The following is a 15,330-nucleotide window of genomic DNA, read 5'->3' as shown; positions in this document are numbered from 1 at the left end:
GTTTCCAGCACTTTCTTGAATCAAAGCAGTTCTACAGACAAAAGGATGAGCAAGGTGTGCCTAATGAATTGTCTGTCGAGTGCACAATACCATAAAGTGTCTTTAAAAAGTAAAAAAGCTCAAATTAAGTATAGTAAATATACAGTGAAACACTAATACAGTATCACATCTTTGTATTAAATAATTAAATAAATATTTAATCTATAATGGGAATATTTAGTATCATAAATACAGTATGCATATTTTAAACATATATATTAATTATATTTGTATTTATTTTTATTCCATACAATATTTTATTAACTATACACTGGCCTTTGTATTACAGCAAAACGTTATTGACTGTGTGACTACAATAGAGTAGTAATCCCCACTGGTTTAAAAGCGAGCTCTTATAAAAGGTTTTTATTTGCGAGGGACTGTATAAACATCACTGAACTGGGCTCCAATATAAATACAGATTGTGTAATAGGAAGTCTGTGTAAGCCTGCTCTGGCATCTCTGTAAACTTCAGCCCTTCCCATTACCTTTAAAGGAGTGTGTACCCTGAACTAAATATGGACATGCACTTTCACAGGATTTCGAAGAATGTCCCAGCCTCACAGTCCACTTTGATGATGCGAACCTCTCACAGTTCGTTACTTGTAACCCTCGCTGCAAGACTCTGAGACCAGCCTCTTTGCACCAGGATTGATGCCTCTGGTGGCTTTTTGGTGAGTGGGACATGACACAACAGCAGGACATCAACACATAGGAATAGTCAGCTTATAATTTGAATTTAAATCGAGGGATTTACTTGTGCTAGCAGCATCAGCACCTTTAAAGAAACAAACTCCGTGTATCCTCTCCAGACCAGGACAAACCCAAAAACAAAGGTAAGGACAAGATGTCCAGACGAAAGATGAAAGGCCTGACCCGTATAGGTCGCCAGGTCAGCGAGGACCCAGACCTGGACAACCTGCTGTCCACCCTCTCCCCCGAGGAAATAGAAGAGCTGAAGATGGACATGATGAAGGTGCCAGATGTTAACCCCGAGGATGGGCTCATCATTCCAGGGGAGAGCCAACCTGCGCAGCCACTTATGAGCAACAATGTCCGGGATGCAACGACGAAACAGAGAGACACCAAAGGGAGGCTCAGCCAGAGGGAATCATCACTTGAGGTTTGTGAGGAAATATGCTTTGGCTTTGACTCATGAGTGTTTTAAGATGAAGTATGATCGTCATCTCTCTCTTCATATGTTTATATTTGACTTGCCTTTGCCAGTTTTGAGACATAACCAGATTTAAAAGGAGCTATGAAATCAAACTGACTGATATGTTACAGCATTGCATAATACCCACAGCCGCCTGGATAGCTTTCATGTCTATTTTTCATTTCACTTGAAGCAACTGGACCTCACACACCCCGAGTCCCATCAGCTTAAAAATAGTAGTCCCCAGAGTTGACTCCTGTGCCAGGAAAAGCAGTGAGTCCCCATCTATGACCTGCCTACATCCACTCCTTACCCTTAATCGTCATCTCCCAAGCAAGCAAAGCACAAGTATCTTCTCCAAAAGGCATTTGTGTAATTCACTGGAGATGCTACACAAATTTTATTGCTAGTAGTTTGTCTGTGAGGGAGCATGATTTCAATCAGTTTGTGTGCTTAAAAGGGAGACACTTAAGTGGTTGGAGCAGCGGCTCTGCGGAGCTTCTTAATCCCGGCCTGGTGGAATTCCTTGGTTGATTGCTCCTATGCTCACTGCCTTTTAAGGATGCATCTGCCAGGGCCACGGCCTCACACAGCAAAACAGATGGAGGCTCACAAATCAAACACTTAGCAAGCTCCTCACTGCAGATGTATCCCTGTGCTAAAAAAATGGATTGTGTCCTTTTGCTGACTGTAAACACACATGCCCTATTGTGAGACGCTGTTGTACAATAAAAGACAGCACATCTGCACGATCAGATGTCTTGTCATACTTTACATGTCATGCAATATTTGCTGTAAGTCTGTGCTACTACTTTTTCTGTGCTCTGTAGCTAATAAATTGAGACTCTGCTGTGATTTATTGTGTTTAGAGTGCCGCATTTTTTGACATGCTGCTTTTCACAGATGTTAAATGACCCATGTAATTTTTTGTTTTGTCATACTGATGAGGAAACATTTCCTTATCACACTCCTCATCTTCCTGCAGGGAGAGCCGAAGAAAGAGAGCCGGAAGCAGGAGTACCTGAGGAAGATGGGTCTCAGCCAGGAGGGAAATGACGATATGAAAGTGGGAATGCAAAGACAAGCTAGTGTCTCAAATGAAAGAGATATCAAGGCGGAGGACAGAAACAGCAAAGGTCCTGAAAGTTCAAAAGAAGACGGGAGCTGGCGTTCAAGTCGAAACAGGAAGCTGGATAGCAGAGAGAGCGACACGAAAGAGGAGGACCGTGACAAAGAGAAATATGAGGACAACAGGCTGAGAGACAGAAGAGAAAACAGAGTGAGCACAGGCAGCAAAACACAGGACATGATCTCAAAGTTACAGGAGAAAAAGGATGAGAGCAAAGAGAAAGAAAGGAGGGAAGACTGCAGGAGACGAGATGACAGCAAAACCAAAGACATTATCTCAAAGCTACGAGAAAAAAGTGAGAAAGATGTGGGCAAGGAAAAGGAGAGAAAAACAGACAGTATCAAGACACATGGGCTTGTCTCTAAAATGGTGGAGAAGCAGAGCAAGGCATCAGAGAGCCAGCTTCAAGAGTGTAAACCTGAAGAGAAGAAGGCTAAAGCAGAGGAGAAGAAATCTGAAGACAAAAACAAACCTGATGTCAAACTCGAACGACAACCTTCTGAGAAAGACGAGGTGAAACGTGACAAGATGGAGAAAAGAACAGACAGAGAAGAGTTGGTTAACCACAGTGACCACGTGAAAGAGAAGTTTAATGCTGAGCGGAAACCAGAGGAGAAGGCGCAAAGAGAGGACGGTAAGGTTAAGAAAGCTGAGGATAGTGGGAAACTTGCTAACTGTGCTTCCAAAAACAGCCCTAACAGCAAGGCGAAGGAGGCAGAGGAGGAAGACGAAGACTCGAGCATGTTTGATGAGCTCATGCAGCAGGTGCGAAGCAACGACCCCTCCCTCACTGAGCTCAACGTCAACAACTCAGAGGTCATCAAGACGAAAACGCTCATCGAGTTCGCAGAAGCTTTGCACAACAACACCCACGTCAAGACGTTCGCTCTCGCTAACTGCCGTGCGGACGACCATGTCGCTTATGCCATTGCCGGCACGATCCGCAGCAACAAGACTATCACCAGCATCAACCTCGACTCCAACCATCTCACCGGGAAGGGCATCCTGTCTCTCATCCAGGCGCTGCAGCACAACTCCACGCTGACCGAGCTGCGCTTTCAGAACCAGCGGCACATCTGCGGAGGGAAGACCGAGATGGAGATGGTCAAGATCCTGAAAGACAACACCACCCTGCTCAAGCTGGGCTATCACTTTGAGTTAGCAGGACCCAGAATGACCACGACAAACATACTGAGTCGGAACATGGACAGGCAGAGGCAGAAGCGCCTGCAGGAGCAGAAGCAGGCCCAGGCCAATGGGGAGAAGAAGGGAACACTTGAGGTGCCCAAGAGCGGAGGTGGAGGATCTCTGAGGAGTTCTCCCAAAGCTTCGCCTAAACCTTCACCCATCCCTTCACCTGTGCCTTCGCCAAAGCTCACTCCAAGAAAAGGAGCTGGAGGTCCGGCTCCACCACCACCTCCACCTCCTCCTGGGGGTGGACCACCACCTCCTCCACCTCCTATGGTGGATGCAAACCGCCCAGGTGGTACGAAGAACTCAAGGGACCAACTGCTTGCCTCTATCAGAGGAACCAATATAAAACAGCTGAAGAAGGTACATCAGAAGGGTTGACGAAGAGGTTAGCTCACCGATGCTGTGTTTGGATTCACTAATGTTTTATTTTTCTCACAGGTGCCGGTGCCAAAGTGGCTGCAGTGATATTTCCTGCTGGAATATAAAGTGAAGAAGAAGAAGAGCGAGGGAGAACAGACATCTCACCAGAGGGTTTCTAGGGGATAAACTTTATAAATTCCCCTGGCTGGTTAAAGTGCAGTGGGGCAGATGAAGACAGTGAAACATGAGACGATTGGACGAACAGCCCTCACTATGAGTTCTCCCAACAACACTGGACCAAAAAGACTCTGTGGAGAATGAGTGATGAAGGGCTCTCTGCAGAGAGTGCCATGGGTTTGAGGCTGTTTGTCTTCCATTCATACTGACGCTTGGCTGGTTATTTGCACTAGATAATATGAGGCCGATCATATAACATGTTGGCGTGTATATGCATCTGAACGTGTGGGGGAGTGTGTGATGAGCTTAATAAGAGATTCAAACAACTCTATAAAACTAATACTCAAAAGTATGTAATTGAGATTAATTTGAAAAGTTATTTATTTGTGGAGAGGGAATCCACCTTATTAGCTGTAAATCTGTAAATCAAACTGGGAATATCAGGGAATTAACAAACATGGCGGCCTGACTTAAGAAAATCTGGGTGGGTGGAAAAAACAAAAAGGTCAAGGTGGTCTTTGATTGTGTGTCTCAAATCTCAAGACATCTCAGGCAGGTTTGGAAAGCAGCCCAGTGGAGTCCTGGGACATAACGAATGAGTCTTAGCACGGAAATAATTACATCATGCATTTTATCAGGAAGTGCAGGAAGATAAGTTTCAGCGTCTGATGTTGTGTTTTGTGCAGAATCATTCTAGCCTGGGTTTTACATCAAAATGTCCGAAACACCATTAAATCAACACTACTGTTGGTTAATGTGCTATTTAAAAGTGAATATCAGTTCTAAAGGAAATTTAATGTGATTAGCAAAAACCCGAGTGTTGTAATGAAGCACATACATTATTACACGTTTTTCTTACAGAGCCTGTATGTTTTCAATAAAAGATTCTGCTATGTTTGCAAGTTTAATGATACCTGCCTGATAGAAGTGATTGGAATGTTTTAATAATCTGTTATTATATTATAATTTTTAGCTACAATAAATCAAATTATGTATATGATAATGTCATTAATTCTATATATATGTGCATATGATTATATTTGTATGAATATAGATGTGCTCAGACGTTTACATCACTGATCATGGGCATGTTTCAGGCTTTTAATGATTTCTTTGAACTGTTCTTTATCCATAGTGCAATGATTGTACAGCACACAGCTTTAATTTCTTTGAAAAATAAGAACTGGGTACACAAGTTTTAATTTTTCCAAAGTCTGCACGGGGTCAAAATTATACATACAGCCTCAAATATATACTTATACCTCAATAATACTTGGTTAAATGTCCCTTAACACATTTGGTAGTCATCAGCAAGCTTCCAGCTGGATATCTGACTAATACTGGTAGAATTGGTAGATTTTATTTAAATTGGTTGGTTTCCTGGCACAGACCTGCCTTTTAAACATTGCCCACAATTTTCAAAAGGATTGAGGTTTGGCCTTTTATTAGTTTTTCTGTCTGTTTAGAAGTATTGCCTTGTTAAAAGAACCTACTTTGTCCAAGTTTCAGCTTTTTGGCTCCTAATTTGAGGTGAAATTCAGGAAATTGGAGATAGCCCTCCTTCTTCATTTGTCCATCCACTTTGTGCAATGTACCAGTACCACTGCCACCATGCTTCACAGTTGGTACAGATGTCTTTGGTTTGAAAGGCTCACCTCTACTCTTTAAAATATAACTCTCGTCAGTGTACCACAATAGTTCAATCTTTGTCTTGTCTGACCATAAAACTTTTCTCCAGAAGGCATTTGGTTTGTCCATGGGGTCAGCAGCAAATTTCAGTTGTGCTTTAAGGTGTAGATTTTGGATCAGGGACCCTCTCAGTCAATGGTGATGGCATGTTTAGAAATGGTTCCATGAAACGTTCCCAACTTGTATAAATCTACAATTCTCCTGAACTTCATTGAGTTCGTTGGACGTTCCCATTATTCAGAGTATTGGGGAATTCAGTGGTTGCTGTCAAACAGATGCTTTTTATGGAGACAAAGAGGAACTACCAATCGTAATCTCTCATGATCATTAGCAAGAAGCAAATAGACCTCGGCCTTGTTGAGTTAAAAGACACTTTAAAACCTTCAGCAGCACTTATTATTAATAGGTTTTAGTCTGTGTCTGTTTTTGGCCTGTGTGTATAATTTTGACCCTGTGTGGATTAGAAAAAATTACAAATAAATTCAAACACAATTCTTGCATTTTAAAGTAAATAAAGACGTATGCTGTACGATGCTTCCACCCTGGAAAAGGAGCAGCTCGAAGAAATCCTTATGAGCCCCAAATGGTCATCACATTCATGCCTATGATGAGTGTATGGAAGCTTCTGACCACAGCTGTATATACATTCAAAAATGCAATGGCTTGTACTCACATCAGGATTTTACGACATCACTATGATTTTTGTGGCTAGCTGGGGTCCAATAACTTACTTAGGGTAAGGTGGAAACTTGCGGTGTCCATATGCTAAAAAATACCTTTCCAGGAAAGCAGGAGGCCTCTCGTGTCTCGTAGTTTAACTACTGAAATAAACATGGATTCAGATTTTTTAAATTTATTATGTATCTGCATTTCTTGATGGATTAATTTCAAAAAAGCTACAAGGCAGAACCTTTACCAGACAAAAAACATTATATCAACTAGCGGATGTTTTCGTAGCATGTATATCTGTGCTTCTGCAGTGGACCACGAAGAACTTTTCTTCTATCTGTTGCTCTTTACATAATGTGTTTAAAGCTACGTGGAAACATTGGGAGCTGTCTAGTGTCCACCCACCAGCTGGAAAGGTAGCCATCATCCAGAGAAAAAAGAGAGCAGCAGCAGCAGGCCAGTTTATCTCTCTGCAGCCTTGCCTCAGTCTCTGCATCCACAAAATGCCTATATTTGGTCATTTCTCAATGAGGGCTTGCTCTGTAAGTCATTCCTTTCTCGTTCCTAATAATGGGCAGTGAGCCAGCCTTCTGTCTTTTAGCTGTAGCTGCTACTCTGACCAATAGTCTCAGAAGGAAGAAAAAGAGGAGAAGGAATGAAATGTTGAGATTACTGGTTTTCAGTGCCATCAGAAGGCCTCTAAGTACATTGCATTGCTATTACTAAGAAAACACTAGGAGCACAGCAGAGTGTGGTTATTTTGCTATGAAGATTTCTATTTGTGTTGCAGAACATGTAAAAAAAAAAAAGATTTTATTAAGGGGTGTTCTTTTGTTTTTCTACCTGTTTTTTAAGCTTTGTTGCTGTAAATAAGGCTTTATGCGATCAGTGTGACGTTGCTTCTGTTGATAGAAATGTCAAAACTCTCATATACATGTCTGGCTGTCCTTTAATTTGCTTCATGTTGCTTATCGATGTGAATCAGCAAACATCTCAAGTACAATGTGCCATCTTTGGCTTTTATTATTTTACAGCTTTATTTTGTGTTGCTTACAAAGGATTGCTTAATACATCTATAATAAGATTCATACCCCACTGAATTGTTCACAACAAACTGTGAATTATTACACCATTAATGATGGCAGCAGCCAGGTGGGGTTTATTTTTATTTTTATGTGCTCTGGTTTATTGTTTCTAATTGTGTAGGTTTTGTGTTGTTATGCTGCACTTTCTGTTCCTGTTATGTTTAAGTATCGCAGTCTGTATCCACTGAGTTATTTAGTCCCTTCAGTGCGTTCTTAGGTTGACTCAGTATTTCAGTTATTCATTCCTCTTTTATTTTGGTAGTCTTTTGTATCTCGTCTCTTGCAATTAGTTTAACTTCCTGTTTCTTGATTTGGTTGGACAGTGTCTCATTACACTCATGTTTCCGATTCCCCTGATTACCTTCCATGTGTATAACTAGTCCTGACTCCATTGAACTTTGCATTTTGAATTCCATGGTCATGTTGTATGTTTTCCCTGTCTGCTGTTAGATTCAGTTTGCGTCTTCTCATTGACTTTTGCATTTCTGGATTTCAGCAACAACCTTTAATAAAAGCTATGTTTTTAGTTACATCTGCCTGCCTTTGAGGAACCTGTTTTCAGGGGCGTCTACAGATTTTTTTCATAGGGGTGACCATATGGGGGTAGGGTTGCCATCTGTCCCGTTTTAGTCGGGACATCCTGTATAATGAGCAAAATTAGTTTGTCCCTTATTCCACTTTAAATGTCACGTATATAGACCGTTACCTGCAATGTCACATACAGTGCATATTTACACTATACCCAGTTGGTTGTGCACTTTGCTTCTGGTAAGCCAAAGTATCCCTTATTTGATAATTAAAAAGCTGGCCAATGGGGGCAGGGGGGACTAAAAACATTGGCGTGGCACACAAAAAAACTGAATTTTGAGTTTTATTATACTGTTGTCAAATACAGGTTACTTGAAAAATATAGCAAAAAAGAGAGAAAGAAAAGAATTATATGCCTAGTTCATTTCCTGCTATTAAAGTTGATATCACTGAAAATAGGTACATATGAAAACCAAATAAGATTTTAAAATCCATAATAATCTGTTTTAATTGACTGATTGATTGACTGGAAGTCCCAGGCATCGCTTTAATGATTCTCAGCAGAGTTGATCTGAAGCGGCTTAAGCAAATTTTACTTAAGTAAAAGCTGATTCAGAATAGAATAGAAAGAAAGATATAGACAAAATAAAAACAAAATAAACAGACAAAATAAATATCTGGATGCTTCAATATCAGTTAAAAAAGAGAAAACAGCATCGAATTAAAAATACTCAAGTATAATATAAGTCTATAGTGATTGAACAGTTCTGCTTTTTTACTTTACATCATTCTTTACAAGATTTTTTGGTATTTCTATGGATAGCTTTACGAAATAGGCTGTAATAACTTTAATAAACTCTCAGGACAGCAGCCTGAAGCTCGTCCTTCACCCCTGCATGCTCTGTTCCTTTAAGACATGACGTTGTCTCTATAGTGTCGTTACGTCAGGTGTTTGATAATCGTTACGTCAGGCGGAACAGCAAAGAACAAAATGGAGGAGTATGCCAGAGAGCCATGGTGAGTCCTAAAATTAAAATTAATCCCGTTTTCCGCACTGTTTCAGCGTGTACTGCAGTGGGCTGCGTTTTGAATGCATGCCATGTTAGTTGTGTTTAATGTTTTTTATTTTATATCACGTGACACGACCGAAACACCTCGAAACCGGCCGGCTAGCTGTCGTTAGCAGAAATGCTAACTTCGCATACACAAGTGAAGGTAGTTTGCGTCGGGACGGCTAAGTCACGTTGTGACCTTGTCGGTTTTATTGCCACATGTCATTGCTTTAAATTTACTGACCCCACAAACCGGTGCTTAAAAAAGGCATATAACATCTATTGTAAACGCATACTGGTAGCCATTCGGGAAAAGTTGGAGTAGTTGTTTTAGTATTATTTTGCTTTGGCGCACAAGTAAGCTAGCTGGATTAGCTACTTGTGCGCTATCTAGACTGCAGCCTTATGACTCCAGCTAGCTTGAGACATGTCCTGTTCAAATAGTTTATGAACTTTTAACAGCGTCACTGAGGATTTAAAATAAATGTTTTTACAATTACATACACTTTTTCCCGGTGGCTGCCCTCGTGTATGCTTATTTTGGTTTAGGTTTAATTTATAACAATCGTGAACTAAATAAACTTTTTAAAAGTTAAAGGTTGGCCTGGTTCGCTGTTTTTCTCCCACTTATGTTTTTATTATTTTGGCCAGCTTTGAATAACAATTTAAGATCGGATACTAATGGTCAAAAACACGGGACACAAGGTTACTGTCCTTCAGTATCACTGCAAAATGTTCTTTTCGTGATTTAAGATGTAATGCATCTGTTTAACATAAACGAATGGCTATGACTAAAATGGAGAATCCAGTTTTACATACATAAACGATTACATTTTCCTGATTTTGACCAGAAGTCATATTACATAGAATGCAACCATCTAACCATGTAAACCTGTTCTAATAAAGTCGTGTGTGAAAAGTAAACGTGCAGTGTGTTTGTTTAAATTTGAGATGCGGTCACGCGAAGTATAATCCTCACTGCTCAGACCTTGTGTTGAAACGTAATGCTTCATGTTTTACACTGGGTCAGAGGTTGTCATTAAAATAGGACACAGAGAGAATGACCCTGTGTGTTTGTGTGCGTGTCTGTGTTTTTCTTCGTCTGCCTCCATCTCACCCTATCCCTAGCATCGTTTTCTGTCACACCAACCCTCTGCATGCCCTCCTCCACTACATTGCCCCTCTGAGGGCTTCCGCTTTTGCTCATGTCTGGCAGGTCTGTATTCAGCATCCTTTTTTTTTTTTTTTCTTTTTTTTTTTTTTTTGGTCAAATGTGTGTGTGTGTGTGTGTACACATATATAATGTATGTATGTATGTATGTATGGACACACTAACCGTCCACAGCACATGTTCAGACCATCTCAGCCTTACCTCTCAAACTTAGTTTCTGTTTAAACTGAGCTTTCGCTATGATACTCATTTCTAATCCTGTCCATTGTCTCTTAGTTCACTGCCAATCTTAACATCTTCAGCTCAGCCTCCTGTCTTTTTGTTAGTGCCACTGTCTGCACATCATACATCTCGGCAGGTCTCACTACTATTCTTTTGTAAACCTTCCCTTTCACTCTTGCTGTCATAAATCAGCCCTGACACTAGTCTCCATCACCACCGCCCTGCCGAATCTCTTCTTCACGTCTCTTGTGCACTGTTGGTTGCTTTTGGATGTATTTAAACTCATCTGACTACTCTTCACAGCTTCACTGTTACATCGGTCTCCCTCTCAAAGGCCAAGTCTGTGTGTGTATAGTTAGATTTTACGAATGTTGATATTCAGATGACCTATATCTTATTGTCATATTACCAGTAATAAACTAGTTCTTCTTCCTTTACCTTTGGATTAATTTAGACTTACAGGGAACATTAAGAGATTGTTATGAACATGCAATGAGAGATCTCAAATGTCATGACATTATTAACTTAAGGAAACTAAAATGTCTGTGTTCTGCTTTTAGCCCCTGGAGGATTGTGGATGACTGTGGGGGAGCTTTCACCATGGGAGCTATTGGAGGAGGAATATTTCAGGCAGTGAAAGGCTTCAGAAATGCACCCTCGGTAAGTTCAAGGACTGTTTTCTGATCTCAGTCAAAGCTGACATTCAAGGTACTGTCCTTGGGGTCGGTGTCACACTCAAAAACACTTGATGATGAAGCAGTGTTTCTGTCCCTGTAAACAGGAAATTTTCTTTTTAACCCAACCTGAATTTCGAAGACGCACCATTTTCTTTTCAACTTATGTTATCAATCATAATCTGAAAATTCTAAATCTTTGGTCTCAGAAATCCTGACCTGACAGTGAATTTCCACTGATGCATGTTTTTTGTCTCTCTTTTTTATGTAGGGGATGAGCCACAGAATGAGGGGTAGCTTAACTGCTATCAAGACCAGAGCCCCACAGCTCGGGGGTAAGAACAATTGCCGAACTGTTTCAAAGGTCATTTCTCTTCCTTTGTAAAGAGCATGGGCTGTAGTCAGCAGCATGTTGTACATCGTCTGCAGTTCCGATGGTGACAAGTTAATCTTGGGAAATATTTCAGCTCCGTATATTAAAGTAATTATCCTTTAATTAAATAAGCTGCTATTGGAGCCCGAAGGCATAATCTGTGTACAGAATTTTTAATACTTTATTTGCTGTTGAAGTGTGTTAGTGGTAGAAGTCACTTGTGTAAATATGTGACGTGGATGATTGCTTGACAAAGTGACAAGCGTATCTTCACTGATAACTTCAGCTGATGCAAATCTTTTCTTTGGCGTGTTGCAGGTAGCTTCGCAGTATGGGGAGGCCTCTTCTCCATGATTGACTGCGGTTTAGTAAAAGTGCGAGGGAAGGAGGATCCATGGAACTCAATAACAAGTGGGGCCATGACAGGAGCTATTCTTGCTGCAAGAAGTGAGTAGCCAACAGAAAACTTGCATACCTCATACAAACAGCAAATGTGCTTTCACATGCATGTCCACATTTATTACAACCCCTCCTGGGTGTGAGATTTTCAGGCTTTTTACTTCAGTGGCTTCTTGTGGGAGTTTCTTAAAAAAGAAACAAAACCTGCAACAGCTGGTCCAGTAAATCCAGTTTAGACTTTCCTGCAGTCAGTATGAGGAAATGGAGTTGTTGATTCTTGTAACTGGTCTGCATATTTTAATTTTGGTCTACTTCTCTTTATAGATTAGTTTTTGCATCACTTTCTGGTCATTTTGCTTACTTTACTGGAGCAGAAAAACTTGAAGATATTTGTACAGGGACTGTGGGGTCCTCATGTAATTCTGAACAACTTTAACAAAAGATTGAATGGACAGAAGTGGTTTACACATTCGCCCGACAAGCAAAAGATTCCCATTTCCAGTGGAGTTGCGTCAGGAATGGCGAGCAGCGGAAAGTAGCATGAAAACACTTGTGCTATATACCTTTTATTGAAATGGATTATAATAAGTTGTATCCAAAAATAGTGGATTAAAACTGATACAAAAATTGACGGTGGGAGCATTTTCTAACAAACAGTACCATCTCAGTCTTGTTGAATTTACATTTTAAGTGCAGAAATGAATGTTTTATGTGATTTTAGTCAATTAATGCTTTTGGTTTGTCCATAGATGGACCGGTAGCCATGTTTGGCTCTGCCGCCATGGGAGGTATCCTGCTGGCATTGATAGAGGGCGCTGGAATCCTGCTTACTAGGTTTGCCTCTTCACAGTTTCCAACTGGTGAGTTATACTTAGGTGATTTTTTTTTTATTAAACTCAATGAAAGAGACTGAAGAGTGTTTTCTGTAACGAGGACCCATTGTGATAAATTACTGTACATAAAAGTCTACCTAAGCACCAGAAGCCATCAGGCGTGAAAGAATACTTAGATGAAAGATGACATGACTGCGGCAAAGAAAAAAAACACTGAATGTACTGCGACTTCAGCTCTTGTTGCCCAGCGCCTGATATGTTTATCTTTGTTGACTGTACTTTAGGAGTGTTAGTCAACCCCCAGCTTGCTCACATGCTTTGCCGAAAACAGTATCCAGTCACCATGCACACAGTAGCATGGATTATAAACATCAGGTCTAATATGTGTGATAAATCTCATCTGATTTTTCTGCAAATGTTCAAAATTTTACTGCTTGTGTTTGTATTGTGGGACAAAACAGAACTTGATCATCATATTGAATTTGATCATCTTTAAAACTTATTCTGAAACAGTGTTTATCAGTGATGATACTACAGTTATGGCAAAATGTGAATATTTGAAGACTGAGTCAGCTTTCTGAAGAAACTGACTATATTTTAATTTGTGACTGTTTTTGAATAATTGGAAAAAAACACCCAGTCGTCATATGTCAGTGAGGACCTTTGGGAAGTCTTTTTGATTCATCAGTTTGCTCTTTTAGACTTTTGGCTCTGATCTCACTCTGAGTTTTTTTCCTCCTTAGGACCCCAGTTTGCAGAGGAACCTGCCCCTGCTCCCATGCCCACCTCTCCCTTTGGAGACTACAGACAATATCAGTGAGAGGAAGTCCTCACCTCTTTATCCTCTAGGCCTTTTTTGAATTCCTTGCTGAAGTTAAAAAGAAGAAATGGCGCTGCAGAGTACCACACATCAAACAGTAGAAAGTGCACCCAACTTTATGGACTGTCGGAGAAGTGAACGACAAAACACGTCACCATTTTCCTTCTTGCAGGAGCCATGTACACATCTGCCTTTTGCCATTGTCAGGGTTGTCATGTGCATCTGTTTCACCTAGCAGTGGTAAAATACAGACAGCTGAGAATTGTTGTGAGGATGAGATGTGCTTTTCTATTTTGTTTACATACAGTATAGACTGCATGTATCTAGGTAGAATCTGAGATGTTGAATCTATCAAAAAATATGTCACACATGGAACATAATTAATTATATGTACATACAGTAAAGCTTTCAGTTATGTTAATCTATATTTGCCTTTATTGTCATGCTTGGGTTGGCCAGCAACACTTGGTTGGCCTTTTTTTTTTTTTTTTTTTTTTTTCATTATTTGATTTTATTCAGAGTTATGAAGGCAAACATCTTACCACAGACACACAGATGCCATTCCTGGAATATATTAGTTTGTTTTACATTTATTTATTTTTCAATGGTAAGGAGTTGTGTCAGATTGTTCTATTTTATGTGATGGTGGTTTTTACATTCAGCACAAGTGAGGAAAAGACTGCTAATGACAAACTAAGGCAGACATTTCATATTAATGGAGAACTCAAGCAAGGGATTGATGTATTCTGTATTAAATCTGTATGACAGATTGTACTCTGGTACATTAAAGAAATAAGTTGTAAAGTATGTCTTTTGGAGCTTTATGAATACATTTAGGGACTATAGATTACAAGCTAGAGCAGGATTTTGCTTCTCCACTAGAGGGAACTCCTTGCAAAACAAAACAAAAACCCCCCCCACTTTTGCCCTCTTTGCCTGCCCAGCTTGGTGCAGCTGACTCTTTAAAGATGTATTTACAAAGGACACATAAGGAAGCATTTTCCTCTCACATTGTTGCATGTGCGTGTCATGCACCAGTTATCCCTTCTAGAGCCAGTGCTGTGAATTTACAGGTGGACACCGGATGAGAAACTGGACATTAAAGGGGACAATTATGCAGCTCGCACGGCACGTGGGCTATTTGATTTTTAGAACTGTACCCGTGGCACAGTTTCAGACTTTACTTCTGAAGCTGATAAAATCCCAGAACAATAAATAGAGATAAGGAAAGCAACAGCAGCCTCCCCTAAAAATATTTAATTATGAATGATAAGGAAATTGTGTAAAATGCCCGTCATGAGCAACCTTCCCAACCATAATTTTTAGTTTTGGGAAGCCAGAATAAATTTTTTGACACAGTGACACAGAAAACATGCTTAATCAGTCCCCGAACTTGTTGGTGATTATTTACTGTTAATTTGTTGTGTCAGCTGTCAGCTCTACTTTGGCTCAATCATTAAAGGGAGTAGGGCATATTTATATTAACTGTTTTCAAGGACCTTTTTCCCCCCTTTAAAGTAATCAATAATCGTTAAAGTCTAATTGATGGCTGGTAAAGTTTTAAGAATCAGCTTTGACTGCTTTTCAAGAAAAATACACTTTACGTGTGGTCTTGGGGCTCTTGAGACTTGATTTAGACTTTATCTCACACAATTTGTAATCTCAGTGAAAAGTAATTATTTTGTACACAAAATTAAGTTGTTTTTTTTTTTTTTTTTTTTACATTTGTTTGCATTTTTCACATAATTCACAACCAGAAA

General features: G+C 40.1%; 2 protein-coding genes across 2 annotated transcripts; both read left to right on the top strand.

Moving 5' to 3' along the window:
• The first annotated feature begins 582 nt into the window (after positions 1-582).
• On the top strand, positions 583-8,030 carry lmod1b (leiomodin 1b (smooth muscle)). Its single transcript, XM_031740451.2, has 4 exons — positions 583-713; positions 852-1,162; positions 2,181-3,878; positions 3,957-8,030. Exons 2-4 carry the CDS (start codon positions 887-889, stop codon positions 3,981-3,983), a joined length of 2,001 nt encoding a protein of 666 aa, XP_031596311.1. The 5' UTR covers positions 583-713; positions 852-886; the 3' UTR covers positions 3,984-8,030.
• Positions 8,031-8,927: 897 nt separating this feature from the next.
• timm17a (translocase of inner mitochondrial membrane 17 homolog A (yeast)) lies at positions 8,928-14,377 on the top strand. The gene is made up of 6 exons (XM_031740446.2): positions 8,928-9,043; positions 11,032-11,131; positions 11,417-11,480; positions 11,837-11,965; positions 12,667-12,777; positions 13,494-14,377. The coding sequence occupies exons 1-6, from the start codon at positions 9,018-9,020 to the stop codon at positions 13,568-13,570; spliced, it is 507 nt and encodes a 168-aa protein (XP_031596306.1). The 5' UTR covers positions 8,928-9,017; the 3' UTR covers positions 13,571-14,377.
• Positions 14,378-15,330: the final 953 nt, after the last annotated feature.

This window comes from Oreochromis aureus, linkage group 5, assembly GCF_013358895.1.
Source record: "Oreochromis aureus strain Israel breed Guangdong linkage group 5, ZZ_aureus, whole genome shotgun sequence".
NCBI lineage: Eukaryota > Metazoa > Chordata > Actinopteri > Cichliformes > Cichlidae > Oreochromis > Oreochromis aureus.
This window is presented reverse-complemented; position numbering and strand designations above follow the sequence as displayed.

Bases quoted from the DNA above. Each gene is read 5' to 3' on its own strand.
- lmod1b (XM_031740451.2), top strand. From the start codon at position 887: ATGTCCAGACGAAAGATGAAAGGCCTGACCCGTATAGGTCGCCAGGTC. The intron at 1,163-2,180 runs GTTTGTGAGGAA...ATCTTCCTGCAG, and splicing joins AGAGGGAATCATCACTTGAG to GGAGAGCCGAAGAAAGAGAG. The intron at 3,879-3,956 runs GTACATCAGAAG...TTTTTCTCACAG, and splicing joins ATATAAAACAGCTGAAGAAG to GTGCCGGTGCCAAAGTGGCT.
- timm17a (XM_031740446.2), top strand. From the start codon at position 9,018: ATGGAGGAGTATGCCAGAGAGCCATG. The intron at 9,044-11,031 runs GTGAGTCCTAAA...TTCTGCTTTTAG, and splicing joins GAGTATGCCAGAGAGCCATG to CCCCTGGAGGATTGTGGATG. The intron at 11,966-12,666 runs GTGAGTAGCCAA...GTTTGTCCATAG, and splicing joins AGCTATTCTTGCTGCAAGAA to ATGGACCGGTAGCCATGTTT.